At 40.5% G+C, this 20,468-nt stretch overlaps 2 protein-coding genes and 2 long non-coding RNA genes across 12 annotated transcripts in view; 2 read left to right on the forward strand and 2 right to left on the reverse strand.

The window, feature by feature from the left end:
• Positions 1 to 395: 395 nt before the first annotated feature.
• Positions 396 to 16,712, reverse strand: LOC106821583 (malate synthase-like). Its single transcript, XM_014826455.1, has 13 exons — positions 16,572 to 16,712; positions 6,082 to 6,213; positions 5,545 to 5,760; positions 5,100 to 5,190; positions 4,816 to 4,892; positions 4,098 to 4,208; positions 3,799 to 3,858; positions 3,426 to 3,582; positions 2,641 to 2,812; positions 2,440 to 2,548; positions 1,652 to 1,817; positions 1,212 to 1,279; positions 396 to 836 (listed from the first exon to the last, which is right to left on the reverse strand). The coding sequence occupies exons 2-13, from the start codon at positions 6,211 to 6,213 to the stop codon at positions 552 to 554; spliced, it is 1,644 nt and encodes a 547-aa protein (XP_014681941.1). The 5' UTR covers positions 16,572 to 16,712; the 3' UTR covers positions 396 to 551.
• Positions 13,337 to 15,438, forward strand: LOC106821584. Its single transcript, XR_001395741.1, has 2 exons — positions 13,337 to 13,630; positions 15,240 to 15,438. It is a non-coding gene; the product is annotated as an uncharacterized LOC106821584 (long non-coding RNA).
• The window catches only part of LOC106821582 (golgin subfamily B member 1-like), a 35,031-nt gene continuing 28,194 nt past the window's right edge, over positions 13,632 to 20,468 (reverse strand). Inside the window, exon 30 of the mRNA XM_014826454.1 lies at positions 13,632 to 14,999. Coding sequence (XP_014681940.1) covers positions 14,967 to 14,999 — 33 coding nt within the window. The 3' untranslated portion in view covers positions 13,632 to 14,966. The remainder of the gene's footprint in view (positions 15,000 to 20,468) is intronic.
• Positions 17,796 to 20,468, forward strand: part of LOC106821585 — a 6,886-nt gene continuing 4,213 nt past the window's right edge. For all 9 annotated transcript variants that reach the window (XR_001395745.1, XR_001395742.1, XR_001395743.1 and 6 more), the window contains exons 1-2: positions 17,796 to 17,900; positions 19,496 to 19,606. This is a non-coding gene — a long non-coding RNA (uncharacterized LOC106821585). The remainder of the gene's footprint in view (positions 17,901 to 19,495; positions 19,607 to 20,468) is intronic.

The raw sequence follows: 20,468 nt of genomic DNA on the forward strand, positions 1-20,468 counted from the left end.
CCTTTCAATAAAGTGATAAAAATGGTAGGTCCGTTAGACCATGTCCTCAGAAAATGTCTGATATCTAACCTTTCCCCACTGCCCTTTGACCTGTGACCTCCAATTTCAGGCTGGTGATGGGTTTCCTCCCCATCACACTATACATCGAATATTAAGAGCGTAGGTCGAGCGGTTGAGATTTGTGCCGCAATTCCGTATTTCCTCCTATACCTTAAGTTAAGGGGGAAATATTCCCCCTCCATTGACACATCTTGACCTTTGACCCTTGACCCCCCCCCCAAATTCGACATCCCGAGTCCTTTTTGCGATCCCCCCCCGACGTCCCGAATATCAAGACCGTACGTCGAGCGGTAAAGATTTGTGCCCAACTGTTGACGGACGGACGGACGCACGGACGCATGCACGCACGGACGGACATTCATGCGATTCTACAAGCTGCATCTGACTTCGTCAGCTGAGCTAAAAACCTAGAAATCTAATCTGAATGAATCTGGAAAATAAACATAGAACCTTGCAACTTCATTAGCAGATAACCTACTGCAGTGGTAGGTTCATAGCTTGCTCACCAGGGGGTGTGGCAAGCTCTTTTGTTTTTGCATCTCGTGAGCCTCACTTAGATAGGTTGTTATGAATTGCGTGAAGTACCGCTGTGTCACGACCTCCTCAAAGATTGTCGCTGCCGTCACTAGAGGGAGCTGCTGCTGTGGGTTGGCTTGAAAGTCGGAGTTTGCAAGCGTGTCTGAGATAAATTCTGATATCAGCTTTCGTATGAGGTGACGACTCACCACCTTGTCACTGTTCTCCAAGGTCGTGCAGTGCCTCAACCATTGCCACACCTGCCGCAAATAGGTATTGCATGAATGGACACATTTATGTGTATAGAAAACGTGCTGGTACACATCTCTATAGAATGGCTAGCTGTCTCAAAGAGACACTGTTTCCATTTACCTACAGAGGCAGTTTTATGATGAAACAACTACTATAGAACACCTATTTGTCGATAAAGAACACCCAAACTTCGAATTTCCGTTGAGTGGTTCTGATATAGGATTTTGATTGTAATTATGTTATATGTTATGAAAGGTCTGTTAGCATCATGTTGTCAATTGGATTTTGACATTAAGCAGAGCTAATATTATGTAATTATTTCTGGTTACATAGCCATAGGTGACCAAAGGACCCTATATTTTAATTGTTGTGATATATTCTACCTGTGAACGGGATATCTCTGCTGTTGCGGAGTCTTCAACCCTTCCTTTGTAAAAAAAATGGCCTTTACCTAGAAGTAGAACACAAAACTTGCACACATCTCTGATCGATATCGATATCAAATAAATGACCAATTTGTCATTGTTGTGTGTAATATTAATAACAGCTAGCGCCATCTAAGCATAGCTCTTGGAACTATTAGCCTCGTTCTGATATTAGGACTGAATTCCATCATGGCTGTCTGCTGAGTATTTCAATAATAAATCTGATGTTATTTGACTTATGCTTTAACCATAGTCTTTCCTGTACAAGATAACAGTAAACATTTACATACTCGGTCATTTTCTCAATCTAACGATGCAGATTTGCAGTAATTTCTATGAGAAAGAAATGGTGTTTCACTTCATCACTACTTCACACTCCAGGTTACGACTACACATACCTCTCAGCCAGGCCTCGATGAACAAGATTCCTACAGAAACATTGTGCTTCAGTCCTTCTAATGTCACCCCACCAGATGGCATCTCAAGTAGATCTTTCCGTGTGACATTAACATTTTCTCGCTTCACATGTAACTGGTTGTCAGTTGGTGCAAACCTCGCAAATAACTGCAATTAAGACAAAATAGACGTACCTGTATTATCATGGTCATGGCCACACCTTCACTGAGGCAGTGCAAAATATTTTCTACACAAGGCATGACAAAGTAATTATAAGTTACTACATTATAAGTAATTATAATAACAAGTTAATTATAAAAATATAATAGGTCATGATAACTTTTTATTCTTATACCCAAATGACTTGGTAATTGCTAGCCACTGCATGATATACCTTGGAAATTAGAGTACAGATCGAAGTACAGAGAGAAAAACTTTTTAATGACTTGCATTTTAAACTATCAGTATGTTAGTCACCAATATACTTCTATCAAATGTCAGCTGCCACCTGCCACACCCTGCTATTGTTATGCACAAGTACATACCTAATATATATTTATATTAGTAAATGTTGTGAAATATTTATGTAACCTCCACATATCATATTTATATTGATGCTTTGTGGAGGTTACATAAATATTTCACAACATTTACTTAACAGCTCTAATAGCAGTTTTATATCATGATTGGTATCAACAGGGTATATTTGGTATGGACTACCATAATTCCCACTGATATATATATATATATATATATAATTTTTATGTGGAATGCACAAGGTGTCATATACCTGCTGCATAGGGTGGATCAGCCCAAGGTCAAACACCATGAAGCCATCTACACCAGCCTCTATCTCTTGCAGCTTTTCCCTCGCAACCCTCTCCAGCACTGCATGGTATCTGTGAAAATAGGTGTTGATCAGACTCTTAATGTACAATACACCTTCCGCCGAAAGTAGAAAAAAGGTATATTGAGTAAGTTGGTGAATTACCCATTCGTATTTTCTTCAGTTTTTGGTAGCAGGAGGGCAGACATTCCTCCAGTAGCCAGTGTCCCCCTCTGGTGACAAGTTTGGATAACAAGGTCCATGTATGACTTTAGAAAATGCCTCTGCATATTTACGTACTTGCTGCGATCAGGCAGGATGAACTCCCGTCTCCCACCTATTAACAGAAATGTATTACAACTCTCGAGTTTTAATCAAAAAACTTGCTCAATGATAAGTAGTACAGTTTTACAAGTATCGAACAGCGAAAATGTATTGCACAGCAACTAGCTACGATAACCCTCTGGCAGGCAGGTATTCTGGATAGTTTACTGCGTAGCCCACGGTTACGTGGATGATAACGCAGGGCTATAGCTACATGGGGTGTGACCTAGCTTGGGTAAAGCCAGGTAGTTAGCCTTTAGCCGAATGGCACTGAGGGTGGTCACAGCCAGTTTTTTTGCGCCCTCAGTGGTTCTTTTACGTCCCCATTGGCCTTAGTATTACTGGAGACGGGACCGCCATTTTACGTGGTCATCCGAGCCACGGGAGATTTACAGTCTACAATGTTGAGAGCCAGGTTTTTACACCTTGAGAAAATTCACTGCCCCGGCCGGGGTTTGAACTCACAGCCTTCAGTGGACAGTGTGGACAGTATTTATACAGCAACATGCTTGTCTGTGAAAACCAGGACAATCGTGACAATCCTGCATCTTTGGTTGAAACGTACAGTAACCCGAGTGTATGTTTGCTTGCCTGACTGCAGAACCATCTAGTCAAGATATACACACCGAACTTGTTGATGAATGACGCAGAGTAGTCCCAGATGCCACAGTTGAGGCCAGCGGAATGTTCGCGCAGCTCATACAGAATCTCATGCATCTCAAACGCAGCCAATACATTCTCAATGAGTACTGTTGCCTTGATGGTGCCACGTGGCAACCCAAGCTTAAACACAGTAACATAATGGGCTTTATGGTGGGACAAATGGAAAGTAACACTAAATTGGACAAATAAATTAATAAAATAACACAAAAATAAAAATAAAAATTATACAAATAAAAGCGTTCAAACGAAGCAGAACAACAGCAAAAGAACAAATATAAAGATTGAGTGCTAACATGACTTCCTTATAGCGGTTTAAATGTGTCATCATATAGGTACCTTGCTCTGAGACCAGATGAAGAGTTCGTTCCACAGACGTGCCTCCATATAGCTTTCCACCTGTAAATGTTATGTGCTTCAGATATCCTATTTACTCCCCTCCAAGAAATTAGGACAAAATACTGAACATGACATCAATTTCTATTATATAACAGTATTTTAAATGATCACAAATAATATTATTGATCCCATAATTACCCATAATGCATAAAATTGTAATTAGTTTCTAATTAGATACATACTAATTTCTAATACATACTTCCACATTCCTCAAAGTTAGCATACGTATTCATATATACCTTTGATAAGTAGAAGAAGGGCCCACTTCCAGATTCCCAGAGCAGCTTTGCATTGTGGTACGTAAGCAGAGCAAAATCGAACAGTGGTCCTGGTATTTTTCTCCCATCGACCTGTGTATCACACGTACACATTGTGAAATCAATTCAGCCAGTATATTGCAGTGCCAATTTCTTCCTAGTGTGTGAAATAAACTATACAGACATTAAAGCAAAATTGGTTTCAGATAGTGATTATATGGACTGGTCTTTAAAGATGAAGTGTTTTCATTTATTTTACTATTAAAGCACACCACAAAGTGGCGCAGATAAGGTCTATGTCCCCTTGACCTCTGTTTGACCTCGCCCGTTTAGCTATTTCTGACTAATATATATATATATATAATATATAATATATAGGGTTAGGGTTAGGGTTAGGGTTAGGGTTAGGGTTAGGGTTAGGGTTAGGATTAGGGTTAGGGTTAGGGTTAGTCAGAAATAGCTAAACGAGCGAGGTCAAACAGAGGTCAGGGGGACATAGACCCTACGAGCCAAAGTGGCTGATATATATTCACTGATTTACTAATTTCATTATTGCTAACCTGCTTTTACTGATTCACCATACACTCTATGTTCGATGGGTATCACAAATTATTTCTAATATAATATATTAATCAGAACTGAGAAAGTTTTCACTTTCGCAAATCAAAAGCTAGTAAGAAATCTAACAAGTCATTGTTACCAGTATGTTGTGTTCTGTCATGTTCCATGCTCTTGGTCTCAGCATGAGAATGGGGGCATTAGCAATACTTGGTACACCTACAAACAAAAACTGTCATGAAGCCATATGATATCTATTATCAGAGGTAAGGCAAGTCACTATAATAAGCACTTGTTTATATAGACAATTTGTTGCTGTGACATGAACAGGCTGAGGACAATGTGAACGATGTCACAATGGCTACTAAATGAACAATCATATATACACTCTTTATATGGACCATCCCTGCAGTTTCCCCATCCTACCTGGAATTTCACCATGGACTGCTCTATAAACGTTGTAATGTCCCAGGAGTTGGTTGGGCCAAGAAGGGCAGTGTCCATCATCAAAATCTGTCTGAGCATTATAAATTGCAGCAATGTAAAGAATGAAAGATTCCATACTATATATCAATTATACTCTAAAATGGACCTAGTACCACATGTGATGAGACACATAATTCTACCTATAGCTTTACAATTATTAGAAGGGGCGGTTATAGCCTATTTCTATACGGACCCTGTCATATTTTCTATTATAACAGGCAGTCCTTCTAGCATTTTTCCTTCACATTTTCCTGTATAAAAACAATGAGAAAGCTGTCCAACCACTAGGTGTAGTTCTAACTGCCAATCATGTCTTGTTTTCTTAACCTAAGAATTAGCCGGTGGAGTATGACAGTCTACAGGTACCTTTTATTATAGCTCTCACCTGTACTCCCTGTGCATTCGACTGCAATGATCTCTCAAAATGGTTCGTGTTCGCAGGTGAAACATCCCCGAGGTCCACATGGCGCTTCCTGAGGCGAGGTGGCAGAGGTGCACAAGTCCATTCCATCTCTCTAATGTACTGTGTCTCAATGGGGAAATCTGGCAGCTTTTCGCCTTCATCGAGGCCAAGTTTCTTTATGGTTCTGTTGCTCAGGATCTACATACATGTGTATTTTAATAAACATATCCAACTATAACCTCTGGGTTTATGTACTTCATACATGTACCAATGTCTAACTGTACTAATTAGCTCACAGGCCACATTATATGGTATGTACATGGAGAAGAGACTCTCTTCACAACTTGACACTTGCCTCCATCTGCTAACACATACATTCCTGCTCTGCATAAATACTAACAACTATTATGCATGGCAATACTAACAATCGTTATATGGCTGCAGTGTATACTATATTGTAACTGGTGAAAAGCATATGTGATGGTGGATGAAATGCCATCTTTCTACTCGTATACCTACCTCATCCACTTTAGGATTAAATTTGGATGCCATGGCAGCAATAAACTCAACAGCACCACTAGTAAGCAGAATTTTAAATTCTACTTCCAGGTTAGTGGGTGGCACCTCCACTTCCACGTTCTTTACACCCATCTGAAAATGAGATACAGATTGCAGACAGACCAATGACAATCACATGGGTTTCTCCCCAGTAGTCTTGATAGAAAATGAAACAGTTAGATCTATCAAACTGTTTATGGTACCAACTCAATGGTTCATTCCTGGTTGGCCTACTCCCATTTCGCCTACGGCAAAATTCCCATTCCACCAACAACAAAATTCCCAGTTGGCCTATACTCCCAATTCGTCTATGCTCAAAATCTACCACATTCCCATTTCGTCTACGATCGGTTTGTTCACTAAATAATCATTTATGAATAATAAAACATGGTTTTGATTGGCAGGAACCAGAAGAAAACATAGGTACAAATAATGAGAACACAACTTGACACAAATATAAAGCATATACAGTAGCATAAAAATGAAACAATGGTAGTAGGCAAAATATGAATATTGCCAATTCTGAGAGTAGACAAAATTGGTAGGCGAAATGGGACGTAGACAAAATGGGAGTAGGCCAACTGGGATGTTACCGACTCGGTTACCCCATTAAAAACCTGACGTAAAGAAATTGGCAAGGGTGATGCACTCCCAGATTTCTCGTATTGTAGTAGTAATGACAATGTATTGTAGAGTACTTGTCTTGTCTGGTACTGTACTAATCGCCGGTGTGGCTATAGACGTACAGGTCAATATGGATCGCTTAAACGCTAAATTTTCTTCACGTTTTCTTTACCGCTGTTAATTAAGTTTTTAAATGAAGCCACATCAGGAGCAGTCTTGGTAGTAGGTGGTAGTGCATTCCATGTTGGTATTGGCAAGGGATAAAGCGAGTATCTATAACAGTCTTTGTTGGGATGAATGACATTGTAATTCAGTTCATGTGTTTGACGAGTAGTGGGTCTGGCTGAAGCATTGCTTGCCAGGTGGTGACTGATGTTGGATGGAGAATGTGTGTGAGTTTCTTTATATATAGTTATGAGACGTGCCTTTTCCCTTCTGCCTTGAAGTGTATCCCAGTTGAGATCACAAAGCATATCAGTAACTCTGCTGGTGCGTCTGTAGTCATTTTTGACTAACCTAACAACCCTCCGCTGGACCTTTTCTAAATTGTCCTGATGAATTTTCTGGTATGGGTCCCAGATTAGGCTGCAATATTCCAGCCTTGGCCTCAAGGTTTTTATAAGAAATTTCTTTGGTGTGAGGGGAACAGTTCCCTATGTTCCTTTTCAGCAATCCCAAAATACTGTTTGCTTTGTTAACGGTCAGATTTATGTGGTTAGCCCACGATAAATTGCTGGATATCTCAATCCCCAAGTAAGGATGGTGATCCACAGATTTGAGAGTAGAACTTCCCATGCGATAGTGGTGTGTGGTGAGACTTTTCTGATGGATCACGTGCATGATGAAACACTTGGAAGTATTAAAATTAATCTGCCAAGTTTCCTCCCATTTACAAAAAGAGTTGATGTCTTCCTGTAAGGTATCACAGTTCTCAGGGGAGTTGATAGTTTTGTACAAAATCAAATCATCTGCAAAAGGTCTCACTTCAGATGTTACTCACTCTGTGAGATCGTTTATGTATGCTAAAAACAACAGGGGACGAAGAACAGTCCCCTGGGGGAACTCCAGAAATTACTGATGAGCTAGGGGATGCCTGGCCATCAATGACGACACTTTTCTGGCATTCTGTCAGGAAGCCCTTGATCCATGACAGGGTGCAAAAAAGAAAATGGTTGCCCGGAGGCAAAAGTCACTTGCCCGAAAAACATAAAGAAATACATAAGATTTTTTATGGGGCTGGATCGTAAGCGCAGAGAATATAGCGGTGCATGCATGCAGATATAATAGACTGACAGCACAGTATACAGTGGATCTGTTTTTGTGTACTTCGATCAGCAAAGAAAATCCTCATTCACAGGTTGCAGTAGAGGTGCAAACATTTGAGGTTTGAGATTTACGCTGATCACGTAATGACCATGCCTGGTCTGGGGGCCTGGTTTACATGTTGCTGTGTGCATGTTGTATATATCACTGTATCCACCGATTGTTTCATTCGCATTCTTTTTTTCATTGAAATCTTGTTGCAGCAAGGCAGCGCAATGTTGTGTCTGTGCAAAACAATGCAAGGGACGGGTGGAAACAGAAAAATATCATTATGTCTAGTAGGGCTGTAACGATCCACCGAAATCGAATCGGATCGCGATTTTCTTCCCTCGATCCGATCCTCGATATTTTTCCCCGTATTTTCGATTCCACTTCGATACCACTTTTTTCCTCCAATAGATGGCGGCACTACGCCAAATTTTTAAATACGCCTACTACTACTACTACTACTACCACTGCTACTACTACTATACTACTACTAGTACTACTATTACGCCAAATTGTTAAATAAAATTGAGAAAAAAGAAAGAATGTAATAGTTGGTTAAGAGTTTTTATTGCAAAATAATGAAAATATAAAAAATAAAATCAATCATCATTCGTCCCATACCATCTAATGAGGCACACACGCTCACACATATACACGTCACGTCATGTTCATTGATGCTGTACACGCGATGTTTGTCATCTGATGGCAGCAACGCCCCGACGTGCGACGCCCGCACCCACGCACGCACACACGCACACATAGACACGTCATGTCTATGCATTGCGCACCGCCCTCCCCCCCCCTTCATTGGCATGCGCCTTGCTGTAGGTATTCTGTATTTACACGCGTCGCTCGCTCGCTCGCTCGTGACCCGGGCTCGTCACATAAAAACTGCGTCCAACACGTGCCATCCATTACCCGCCTTATCGCTACGTCTGATCGCGCAGCGACCGTATATATATACATGCTAAACAGCTATATATCTATGAATATATACATCCGCATTCATTCTGTGCCGTCGCAAGGATTTATATTCATACGCTGACGCCACTGTGTCTACACTTGTTAACCTTCGCAAGTATATACATACCTATATATGCCGTTCTCGGGAACGCAAGCATATATATATCATATATAAATCCCTATCTCAAAGTTTCTAGTCGCACAGCTTTTATATCCACGCATCGGTCGCAGGAGTCGCAAGCATTTCCACATTGCCGAAGTATATACATACCTATACGCCGCTTTCTCACCAACATAAGGATATATATATTATATATACATCCCTACTCACCATCTCACACATCGCCATGCCAAAGTGTGTGGTCGCAAAGGCTTTATATTCATGCATAGGGAAAGTACGTAGTCGCAGTCGCAGAGTCGCACGCAGAGAGAGAAAGAGAAGAGAGGGGGAGGGGGAGGTGTGTATATGTGTGTATGTGTGTGTATATATGCGTATATGTGTGTATATCTGTGTATCCGCATATATATATATATATATATATATATATATATATATAAAATAGGTATATAATAATTATATATATTTATATAACACGTGTGTATGTGTATATTATATGTAGTAACATATATCATCAATATATATGATAATACATATATCTAGATATATAGTAATATACAATATATATATAATATATATATAATTAGTTATATATATATTTTTATATATATCTCTGTATATATGCAGTCGCACATAGAGTGTTTAGCAATAGTGGCGCCATCTAATCGCACAAAAAGTCCTTTTATTGACCGCATTTGTTTCTTCGTCTTGAGCGTCACTACGCCTACTCCCTAACCCAAACACTAACCGCCTACCCTAATCCTAACTTAACGCAAGTAGTACAGGGTACGTTCCGGTATAACCGATCGGCGTCCCACCCAGGTGCCGTGGCGTATTGTTACCGAACAACATAGACCCCTATATGATTGAGTAATAGTCTAATAATAGGCTAATCAATACATGCCAAAGCGTAGGTCAAGCACACGGGCGTGGGCGTCAAAACACGCACAACACCGTCAAGGCCCACCGCCACGCGGATTGACTTTACCATATATAAAAATTAAGATAATCCCAGGACAATAAAATATACTAGAGTAGACTATATATTATATAATGGAGGAACGACACCTCATATACTGTACACACCTATCGTGTCTCTATATTAAAATCTATGGCTTGCATCAAACACCATACTCATAGTAACATTAATGTTAACATTTTTAACTAACCACCTAATGGAGCTACGGTCAAACACAGGGCGTATTACATGCCGTTGTCTTTGTGCAAATTTCTATTGTGGAACAGTGCGTCTGCTCAGCCGTGGCGTTACGTGCTCCAGTGTTGCAGATAACACATTATGCAGGCGAGCATTTAGTACCAATTAGTCGCGAGTAATAGGCGAAGATAGAGTAATAAACATTAACTTTGTAGTAAATAATCTCGGATGCAAGCTTGTAAGTTGCTAGAATCGCATGATTGTCCGTCCGGTCGGTCCGGTCCGATCTTCATTGTACAACAGTTGGCCACTAACCCAATACACCAAACCAGCCAATAAACCAAACCGTATAAAATCTTAACCCGCTCGACGTACGGTCACGATATTGTCATATCGGGGGGGACGTCAAACGAGTTGGGATGTCGAAGTGGGGGTCAAAGGTCAAAGTTCAGAGGTGTAAAAGTAAGGGGAAATTACCCTTACTTAAGGTATAGGGAGGAAATGCGACTTGCGGCCAAATCTAAACGGAGCTCGAGCTAGCACGTGATCAGTGGTTTGTGGTATAGCATCATGGTAGGAAAAGCCATCACTGTAGCCGAAAGTTGGAGTCAAGGCAATGGGAAGGGCCAGATTTTAGACATTTTCTGAGGACATGTCTGACGGAGTGATTGAAAAAAAAACTTTTTGGTTCAGCGGTGACGTAGCATTTGTTACTGGTTTGATTGAATAGCATAAATATAAGCCGTCTCTGAACATGCGAAGAGAAGTGCTAGGATAACCTGTTTGACCTCAGGATGGGGGGTTAAACATGGATTTGTTGACTATGGTCTGTTAGAAGACTTTGACTGACCGGGTTTGCTCACGTAGAATCTAATACAGTGCCTGGATGTTATGAGGCTACAATGTTCAGCAGGATATTTAAAGCTAAATTTTGATTAAGAAGGTTTATCTACCCCCCCTTAAATCGTATAATTTATGGCATTCTGTACCTGTCAGTATGTCTACATGTAAGTATGCCAGCCTTGCAGATCGCCGCACCTCCACCCTCGCCACCAATTGGTATGTGGTGGTTGTACAAGTTAAACTGTTATGTTAAGCAGTGAACCCGTCTCGACTGATATGCACCTGTAGGAAAAAGAATGTTGGATTGAGTGCTTACCTATTTAGATTATAGAAGATAGTTGTTAAGCTACTACGCACGATGGGAGGCTTCATCTCTAAATACTGAAGACACTTCAAACAAAGTACACAGCTCTCGTGGAACAACGATAAACCAGATCGCACCCGAACATTCTGTTGAGAAGGTTCCGTGATAACATCCCTGTGATGAGTCCAGCTGTTTCGGCGTCGTAATGCTGAAACACATTTGGGACTAACAGGGTTTACTAGAATCCCACCACTCCACCACAGAGTCACCGCAGTAGACGTTAGATGAGCGCTGTCGCTCCGCGGCACTTGTTTTATTGAGCCGTTCCAAGTGCCTGTGGCACACTGGGCTGTGGCTGCGCCTGTGGCTGTGACGTCTGTGATTGGAGCAGCCATGCCTACTTGTGGCTGTGGAACTGGGAGCAACTGCAAGGCTATGTTATTGATTCTGTTATTATAGCGTGCCTCTGAGGAGATGAGGTCAGTCAAGCTGAGAGGGTCTATAGCCCGCTTACATTAACTGCCGCTGGCTGGCTGGCTGCAGCGGCAGTTAATGTAAGCGGGCTATAGTACTAGAGCTATGCCGGAACTAGCCCGACCAGGCTGTGCGACGGATTGTCTATACAGCCTGACACCCTTCCATACAAAAAACCTATCACCTCTGCAGATCTAGATGAATAACTCTGTATATCTCAAATAAAACTATTCTATTACCACCTTTGACTTGCCTTGTTTGAAATATGAATGTTAACTCACAGTTGTCCTGCTTCTGAACTAGAATGTATCTCTTAATTCACGGTATAATCTGCTAATTCTCGCAGCATATCAACTTTCCAATCAGCTTTACGCGCCATGTTTAGCGAGGCACGGAAAACCCGAAACGGAAAAGACCCGCTAGAAAATACTACAGAAATAGTACAATGGCTCTCACGGCAATTACACACCAAAGCAAGTGAAACGATGTTCACAAATGTCTGGGCCATTTGTAAAAACCTTAGATGACATGTTCTCGGATGTAGGGGTGGTTTACATGAGGACCGCAGATCGTTTAATTTCCTTTGTTCGATCCATTACGGATTTTAGTCACAGTCGGAATGATAGCAAACATGGCGGCGAATTCATAAATTTTGTCTCAAAAAGCCGCTGTAACCCCGTAATTACCCAGCGCATCGTAGCGCACTGATGGTTACAAGAAGGTGGACGTATACTGATTAATTTGGTATATCACATGTGTAGTGTTCTTTGGCGATACTTGGCAAATAAGGCAACTACGTGTTTAGCTGCAGCCAAGGTTTGAAACGGTATTCTAACCCTAGCAATACCGTTTCTTGGAGCTATGCCGGAACGTACCCTGGCCTGGGTAAGGTCCGGTATACCGGAACGTACCCTGGTACTATATGTCGTACCCAAAGTTGGAATCTGCACAATCTCGAGATTGTGCAGCGATTGTGCTGCCCAAACTGAGGATTCCCTAGGTTGGCTGACCAATCTCAAGATTGGGCAAACTAAAAACAGTCGGTGATTCAACAACCGCTTATAGCGAGTGTGTGGTGTGCGTGGTGCAAACTAGGAAGAGATTTATCTCATATTTATCCAATTATTTATTATAATCATTTAATATTTATACAAAGGTGCCAAACACATTGAGGAAAGAAGGTATACGACCTTATAGTTATGATATAACATTTGAAATCCTAATAATCATATGCTTGTGCAAGTTCTGTTTACCTCTGTTTGCCCAATCTCAAGATTGATTGCCCAAACTGCAGATGCGCTGAAATTCCAAATTTGTGCAAGATTCCAAGTTTGGGCACAACACTATCTAATATGCCGGACCGTATCTCGCCTACTCCACTAACGAGTCTAGGGAGTCGCCTACACCTACTCCCTAACGCTTACCATATCAGATAGTTACCAGGGTTCGTTCCGGCAGTACCCTGGGGGACATAGACCCTATGAGCGTCAGTCAGACCCCATTATACCTAACAATGCTTTAATTTTAACATTTTGCAGGGGATGTGGAACGTAAATCGATAGCTGGAGGGACGTCTACACATCGGATGGCCTGCACCCAACCACGGAGAAAAGGGACTACTGCAGGAGAGATACCTAGCAGCCAAGCATCATGATCATTCAAACTACGAGCCTGCTGCAACAAGGACGCCAAACTAATTGAGGAATGAAACAAGATTGTAAGTAAAGACCTATGATGTTTACTTGTAAAATTATACAAAATACAATTAATATACTTTGAGAACTTTTAATATTACAACCTGACCATATAAAATCCCAATATTAGCACACAAATAAAAAAGGAGGACCCACATTAGTGAAATCCTGTATGTATTCTATCAATAATAATTACAAGCTTATTAAATCTAATGCTATACACCACTAATACTTATAGCTGCACTAGCAAGAAACACAAAACTTGTGACGTGGTTATAGTAATTAATGATTTAACAATATTTACAAGATTCTCTCGAGCTGTTAAAAATAGAGAAAGGGCGTTGATAAAAAGAATATTCACCTCGGTACAGAAAGATCAGAGAGATATAGCTATAAGTAGGTACAGATTATTCACTGTGTTAGGATTCTTAAAAACCATGTTTTTGACATGTATATAATATATTTAGCACAAAGGATGCCTGGAACAGGTGACCAAATGCAGCACCAGGGTCTTCCAAACATAACTAAAGAACATTGTAGTTATTCTGTATTACACTTTCCTAATTGCACACTTTCTATATACAAACTTACGCTACAAGTACAGCGACAATCAGTTTATGAAGTAGACTACTGCGATTGGTTGTTCAATAACAGATCAGCTAGACCAGAAAACTGATTTACATTAAGCCTTGGTACTTCTTAGAATAACCGGATCCCTTATATTTACACCATCTAAACGGCAGATTATAATACAACCTCCAGCACTCGCTGGTGACCAAGTGTATTTCGTACCCACATGCGAGTGAAACAAGAGCATTTCTATATACTATACATACCTACCTATTCATTCACAAAAAATTTATATAAACTTCTGCCAGAATAGTCTTAGAATGATAACTACTTCAGCTTTCAGTGTGCTCTTTATCTAAATTTTTCTAGATACTCTACATTGTTATACCAACCTTTGTTTAGTATCGATGAGAAATAATTTAAACTAGCTTTTAATTTGAATATATTGCAATAGAAATTGTCTATTTGGACTGTAGGTTGCAACTGTAGTCCTGACATTTTGATCTAAGAGTACCAAAAGTAACATTTTCACTGAAGCCAGATAGGAATCTATACCATATACAAAATTCCTACATGTATTCTAAACGTATGAGGCTGGTGCTACTACGCGGCATCCGGTAAACCTTTCTGCAGCAAAATTAGAAATGGAGCAAATTCATTCTCACTTCTGCAGACGTGTGCAGATATAGGTGAGCAGCTGCCAGAAGGTGATAGTGTGTGGAATGTTTCCTGTTGCAGATGCAGCCATTGGTCATACATCAGGATGGCAGTAAAACTTGTGACAACTCACTAGTTCTTTTGGGCCAGAATTTTTCTCGTTTCCTGAAAAAAGAAGAAAAACAACTGTAAAAATGGTCCTTTAGGTCTGAACAACGATAAAAGCAACACTAATGAAATTCCGTGTTATTCAACTGCAATGCAGATTGAGGACAATGAGGCCATAAAACCTTTATCTTAATATTAAAATCATACTAAGTTGACTGTAAGCAGGAGCTGATGGATGGGTATTCAGGACCCCACGTGACATCAAAATAATTAATGGATTCTGTTTCTACTTTGCAGGGTTCGCCACAAAAACAACTGTGTCAGCCCAGCAAGGCTCAATGTCGTGCTTATCCAACATCTGAGATCTGTTGTGAGATAAGAATATGCTACTCATCACAATTGATAGTGTGAGATTTTCAACTGCTGCATTCTAGAAGATGTGTCTATGTGTATAAGTATATGCATTCCACCTAATTAATAAATTATGAACTGATAACTGTAACTGTTAACTTGTATTAGCATCTGCGAGTAAAATGACATCTAGATATTATCAAGAGCTAATAATACCTAGAGTGTACAACGGAAAAACGGGAAAATAGTGCTATTTCACGACAACATTATTCTACTTTGCCTGCAAGTCTAGAATAGTTTTATGGTATTGCATTAAGCAGAATTCTTTGCTCTCTAAAACAAGACCAACCGCTTGTCAATACGATACTCCTAGGCTGAGATATTGACTCCTAAACCTCCCCTCCCACATGCCTCACACGGCCTCGCATCCAGCTTATTCAGCAACCTAAACGCCTCTAAGCATTTTGGCTATCGTTTTCCGTCACCACTTGGAGCGCTGATAATTGATGTCACATGCCCAAATATGGTACTCTTACTACACCATATAGTAACTGAGCTGCGTTGTAGAGACTTAATTAAAAAAACATTGCCGGCTCCATCATGACGGGCATTAGCCGTGCTAGGAAAGATAATGGGAGATAAGGGCATAGGCGATGCCCATGCAGCTTTTATAAGTACACACCGTATTACATAGGACAGGAGTAACGGGGTCGCTGTAAAACTTATAGTAAAAAAGCGTAAGAAATTCTTACGGAAATCAGCTTGTGGCAGTGGTAGTATTGAGCCAGAGCGAGAGCGCCATCTGTCGTGGAGTTTGAGCAGTGTATATAGCATAGTGGCGCCATCTATCGGCACAAAAACGTCTTTTATTGGGACCCATGTTCTCTATCCTTGAGCCGTCACCTACGCCTACTCCCTAACCCAAACCCTAACCGGCCTAGCCACAAGTTCCCATCTCGCTTAACACTACGTGGCGAGAGGCGTAGTAACGCCGTGTAACTAGTCGGAGAGCCTGGTCGGTTTATAACCGGCCCTAACCCTAATCCTAACCTTAACCATATCAAATAGTGACAGGGTACGTTCCGGTATACCGGACCGTACCCAGGCCCAGGGTACCGTGGCGTATGTTCCGGCAGTACCCTGGGGGACATAGACCCTATATGAGTATGAGTATAGTCTATAATAGGCCTAATCAAACTAAACATGCAAACGCCGTAGGTCAAGCACACGCGGTCAAAAACACGCACACAGTCAAGCACACGCGGCGGTTGACTTTACCTTATAAGATTAAAGTAACATGCATCCACAGAAATAAATATATACTAGTAGATAGACTATATATTATATAATTATGTGTCATATATGTGACTATATCGGTGTCTCTATATTTCTATGCTTGCATCAAACCACCATACTCAATAGTTATGTTACATTTTTACTACACTAGATGGAGCTACGGAATCAAAACACAGGGGGCGTATGTCATGCCCGGCGTTCTTTGTGGACAGTGCGGCCGTTTTGAGCGTGCGTTCGGTGTACTTGTGTTGCAGATGAGCATTTGAGCGGCATTTACCGGTAATTATCGGCAGTAATAGGCGAAATAGAGTAGATAAACATTAAGACTTTTGTAGTAAATATATTTCATGGATGCAGCTTGTAAGTTGTAGAATCGCATGATTGTCCGTCCGTCCGTCCGTCTGTCATTGTCAACAGTTGGGCACAAATCTTAACCGCTCGACGTACGGTCACGATATTCGTCATATCGGGGGGGATCGTCAAAACGAGTTGGGATGTCGAAGCTGGGGGTCAAAGGTCAAAGGTCAAGAGGTGTAAAAGAAGGGGGAACATTAACTCCTTAACTTAAGGTATAGGGAGGAAATGCAGAATTGCGGCACAAATCTAAACGGCTCGACCTAGGCTCGTGATAGTTGGTGTATAGCATCATGCGCTGTATAGCCGCAGGTGTGTGGTGTGCGTGGTGCAAACTAGGAAGAGATTTATCTCATTTATCCAATTATTATATTATAATCATTTAATATTTTATCACAAGGGTGCCAAACACTATGAGGAAAGAAGTATACGACCTTATAGTTATGATATAACATTTGAAATCCTAATTATCATATGCTTGTGCAAGTTCTGTTACCTCTGTTTGCCCAATCTTCAAGATTGGTTGCCCAAACTGCAGATGCGCTGAAATTCCAAATTTGTGCAAGAGTTCCAAGTTTGGGCACAACACTATCTAATATGCCGGACCGTATCTCGCCTACTCCACTAACGAGTCTAGGGAGTCGCCTACCCTACTCCCTAACGCTTACCATATCAGATAGTTACCAGGGTTCGTTCCGGCAGTACCCTGGGGACATAGACCCTATGAGCGTCAGTCAGACCCCATTTATACCTAACAATGCTTTAATTTTAACATTTTGCAGGGGTGTGGAACGTAAATCGATAGCTGGAGGACGTCTACACATCGGATGGCCTGCACCCAACCACGGAGAAAAGGACTACTGCAGAGAGATACCTAGCAGCCAAGCATCATGATCATTCAAACTACGAGCCTGCTGCAACAAGGACGCCAAACTAATTGAGGAATGAAACAAGATTGTAAGTAAAGACCTTGATGTTTACTTGTAAAATTATTACAAAATACAATTAATATACTTTGAGAACTTTTAATATTTACAACCTGACCATATAAAATCCAATATTAGCACACAAATAAAAAAGGAGGACCCACATTAGTGAAATCCTGTATGTATCTATCAATAATAATTACAAGCCTTATTAAATCTAATGCTATACACCACTAATAACTTATAGCTGCACTAGCAAGAAACACAAACTTGTGACGTGGTTATAGTAATTATGATTTAACAATATTTACAAGATTCTCTCGAGCTGTTAAAAATAGAGAAAGGGCGTTGATAAAAAAATATTTCACCTCGGTACAGAAAGATCAGAGAGATATAGCTATAAGTAGGTACAGATTATTCACTGTGTTAGGATTCTTAAAAACCATGTTTTTGACATGTATTATAATTATTTAGCACAAAGGATGCCTGGAACAGGTGACCAAATGCAAGCACCAGGGTCTTCCAAACATAACTAAGAACATTGTAGTTATTCTTATTACACTTTCCTAATTGCACACTTTCTATATACAAACTTACGCTACAAGTACAGCGACAATCAGTTTATGAAGTAGACTACTGCTCGATTGGTTGTTCTATAACCGATCAGCTAGACCAGAAAACTGATTTACATTAAGCCTTGGTACTTCTTAGAATAACCGGATCCCTTATATTTACACCATCTAAACGGCAGATTATAATACAACCTCCAGCACTCGCTGGGACCAGTGTATTTCGTACCCACATGCGAGTGAAACAAGAGCATTTCTATATACTATACATACCTACCTATTCATTCACAAAAAAATTATATAAACTTCTGCCAGAATAGTCTTAGAATGATAACTACTTCAGTTTCAGTGTGCCTCTTATCTAAATTTTCTAGATACTCTACATTGTTATACCAACCTTTGTTTAGTATCGATGAGAATAATTTAAACTAGCTTTAATTTGAATATATTGCAATAGAAATTGTCTATTTGGACTGTAGGTTGCAACTGTAGTCCTCGACATTTGATCTAAGAGTACAAAAGTAACATTTTCACTGAAGCCAGATAGGAATCTATACCATATACAAATTCCTACATGTATTCTAAACGTATGAGGCTGGTGCTACTACGCGGCATCGGTAAACCTTTCTGCAGCAAAATTAGAAAGAGGCAAATTCATTCTCACTTCTGCAGACGTGTGCAGATATAGGTGAGCAGCTGCCAGAAGTGATAGTGTGTGGAATGTTTCCTGTTGCAGATGCAGCCATTGTCATACATCAGGATGCAGTAAAACTTGTGACAACTCACTAGTTCTTTTGGGCCAGAAATTTTTCTCGTTTCCTGAAAAAAGAAGAAAACAACTGTAAAAATGGTCCTTTAGGTCTGAACAACGATAAAAGCAACACTAATGAAATTCCGTGTTATTCAACTGCAATGCAGATTGAGGACAATGAGGCCATAAAACCTTTATCTTAATATTAAAATACTACTAAGTTGACTGTAAGCAGGAGCTGATGGATGGGTATTCAGGACCCACGTGACATCAAAATAATTAATGGATTCTGTTTCTACTTTGCAGGGTTCGCCACAAAAACAACTGTGTCAGCCCAGCAAGGCTCAATGTCGTGCTTATCCAACATCTGAGATCTGTTGTGAGATAAGAATATGCTACTCATCACAATTGATAAGTGTGAGATTTTCAACTGCCTGCATTCTAGAAGATGTGTCTATGTGTATAAGTATATGCATTCCACCTAATTAATAAATTATGAACTGATAACTGTAAACTGTTAACTTGTATAGCATCTGCGAGTAAAATGACATCTAGATATTATCAAGAGCTAATAATACCTAGAGTGTACAACGGAAAAAACGGGAAAATAGTGCTATTTCACGACAACATTATTCTACTTGCCTGCAAGTCTAGAATAGTTTTATGGTATTGCATTAAGCAGAATTCTTTGCTCTCTAAAACAAGACCAACCGCTTGTCAATACGATACTCCTAGGCTGAGATATTGGCTCCTAAACCTCCCTCCCACATGCCTCACACGGCCTCGCATCCAGCTTATTCAGCAACCTAAACGCCTCTAAGCATTTTGGCTATCGTTTTCCGTCACCACTTGGAGCGCTGATAATTGATGTCACATGCCCAAATATGGTACTCTTACTACACCATATAGTAACTGAGCTGCGTTGTAGAGACTTAATTAAAAAAACATTGCGGCTCCATCATGACGGGCATTAGCCGTGCTAGGAAAGATAATGGGAGATAAGGGCATAGGCGATGCCCCCGAAAGTCACCTCCACCCTGCACCTGCACCGAAGTCACCTGCACCGAAAATCATTCATAAAATTATGGCGGAAAAACCGAACTCTCACGAAGCAACATTAGAGGCGTTTAGGTTGCTGAATAAGCTGGATGCGAGGCCGTGTGAGGCATGTGGGAGGGGAGGTTTAGGAGCCAATATCTCAGCTAGGAGTATCGTATTGACAAGCGGTTGGTCTTGTTTTAGAGAGCAAAGAATTCTGCTTAATGCAATACCATAAATT

The sequence above is a fragment of the Priapulus caudatus genome, unplaced genomic scaffold (genome assembly GCF_000485595.1).
Source record: "Priapulus caudatus unplaced genomic scaffold, Priapulus_caudatus-5.0.1 Scaffold78, whole genome shotgun sequence".
NCBI classification, from domain to species: Eukaryota; Metazoa; Priapulida; class Priapulimorpha; order Priapulimorphida; family Priapulidae; genus Priapulus; species Priapulus caudatus.

Bases quoted from the DNA above. Each gene is read 5' to 3' on its own strand.
- LOC106821583 (XM_014826455.1), bottom strand. From the start codon at position 6,213: ATGGGTGTAAAGAACGTGGAAGTGGAGGTGCCACCCACTAACCTGGAA. The intron at 5,191-5,544 runs GTGAGAGCTATA...TATAATGCTCAG, and splicing joins CGAATGCACAGGGAGTACAG to ACAGATTTTGATGATGGACA. The intron at 4,209-4,815 runs GTAACAATGACT...TGTGATACACAG, and splicing joins TGACAGAACACAACATACTG to GTCGATGGGAGAAAAATACC.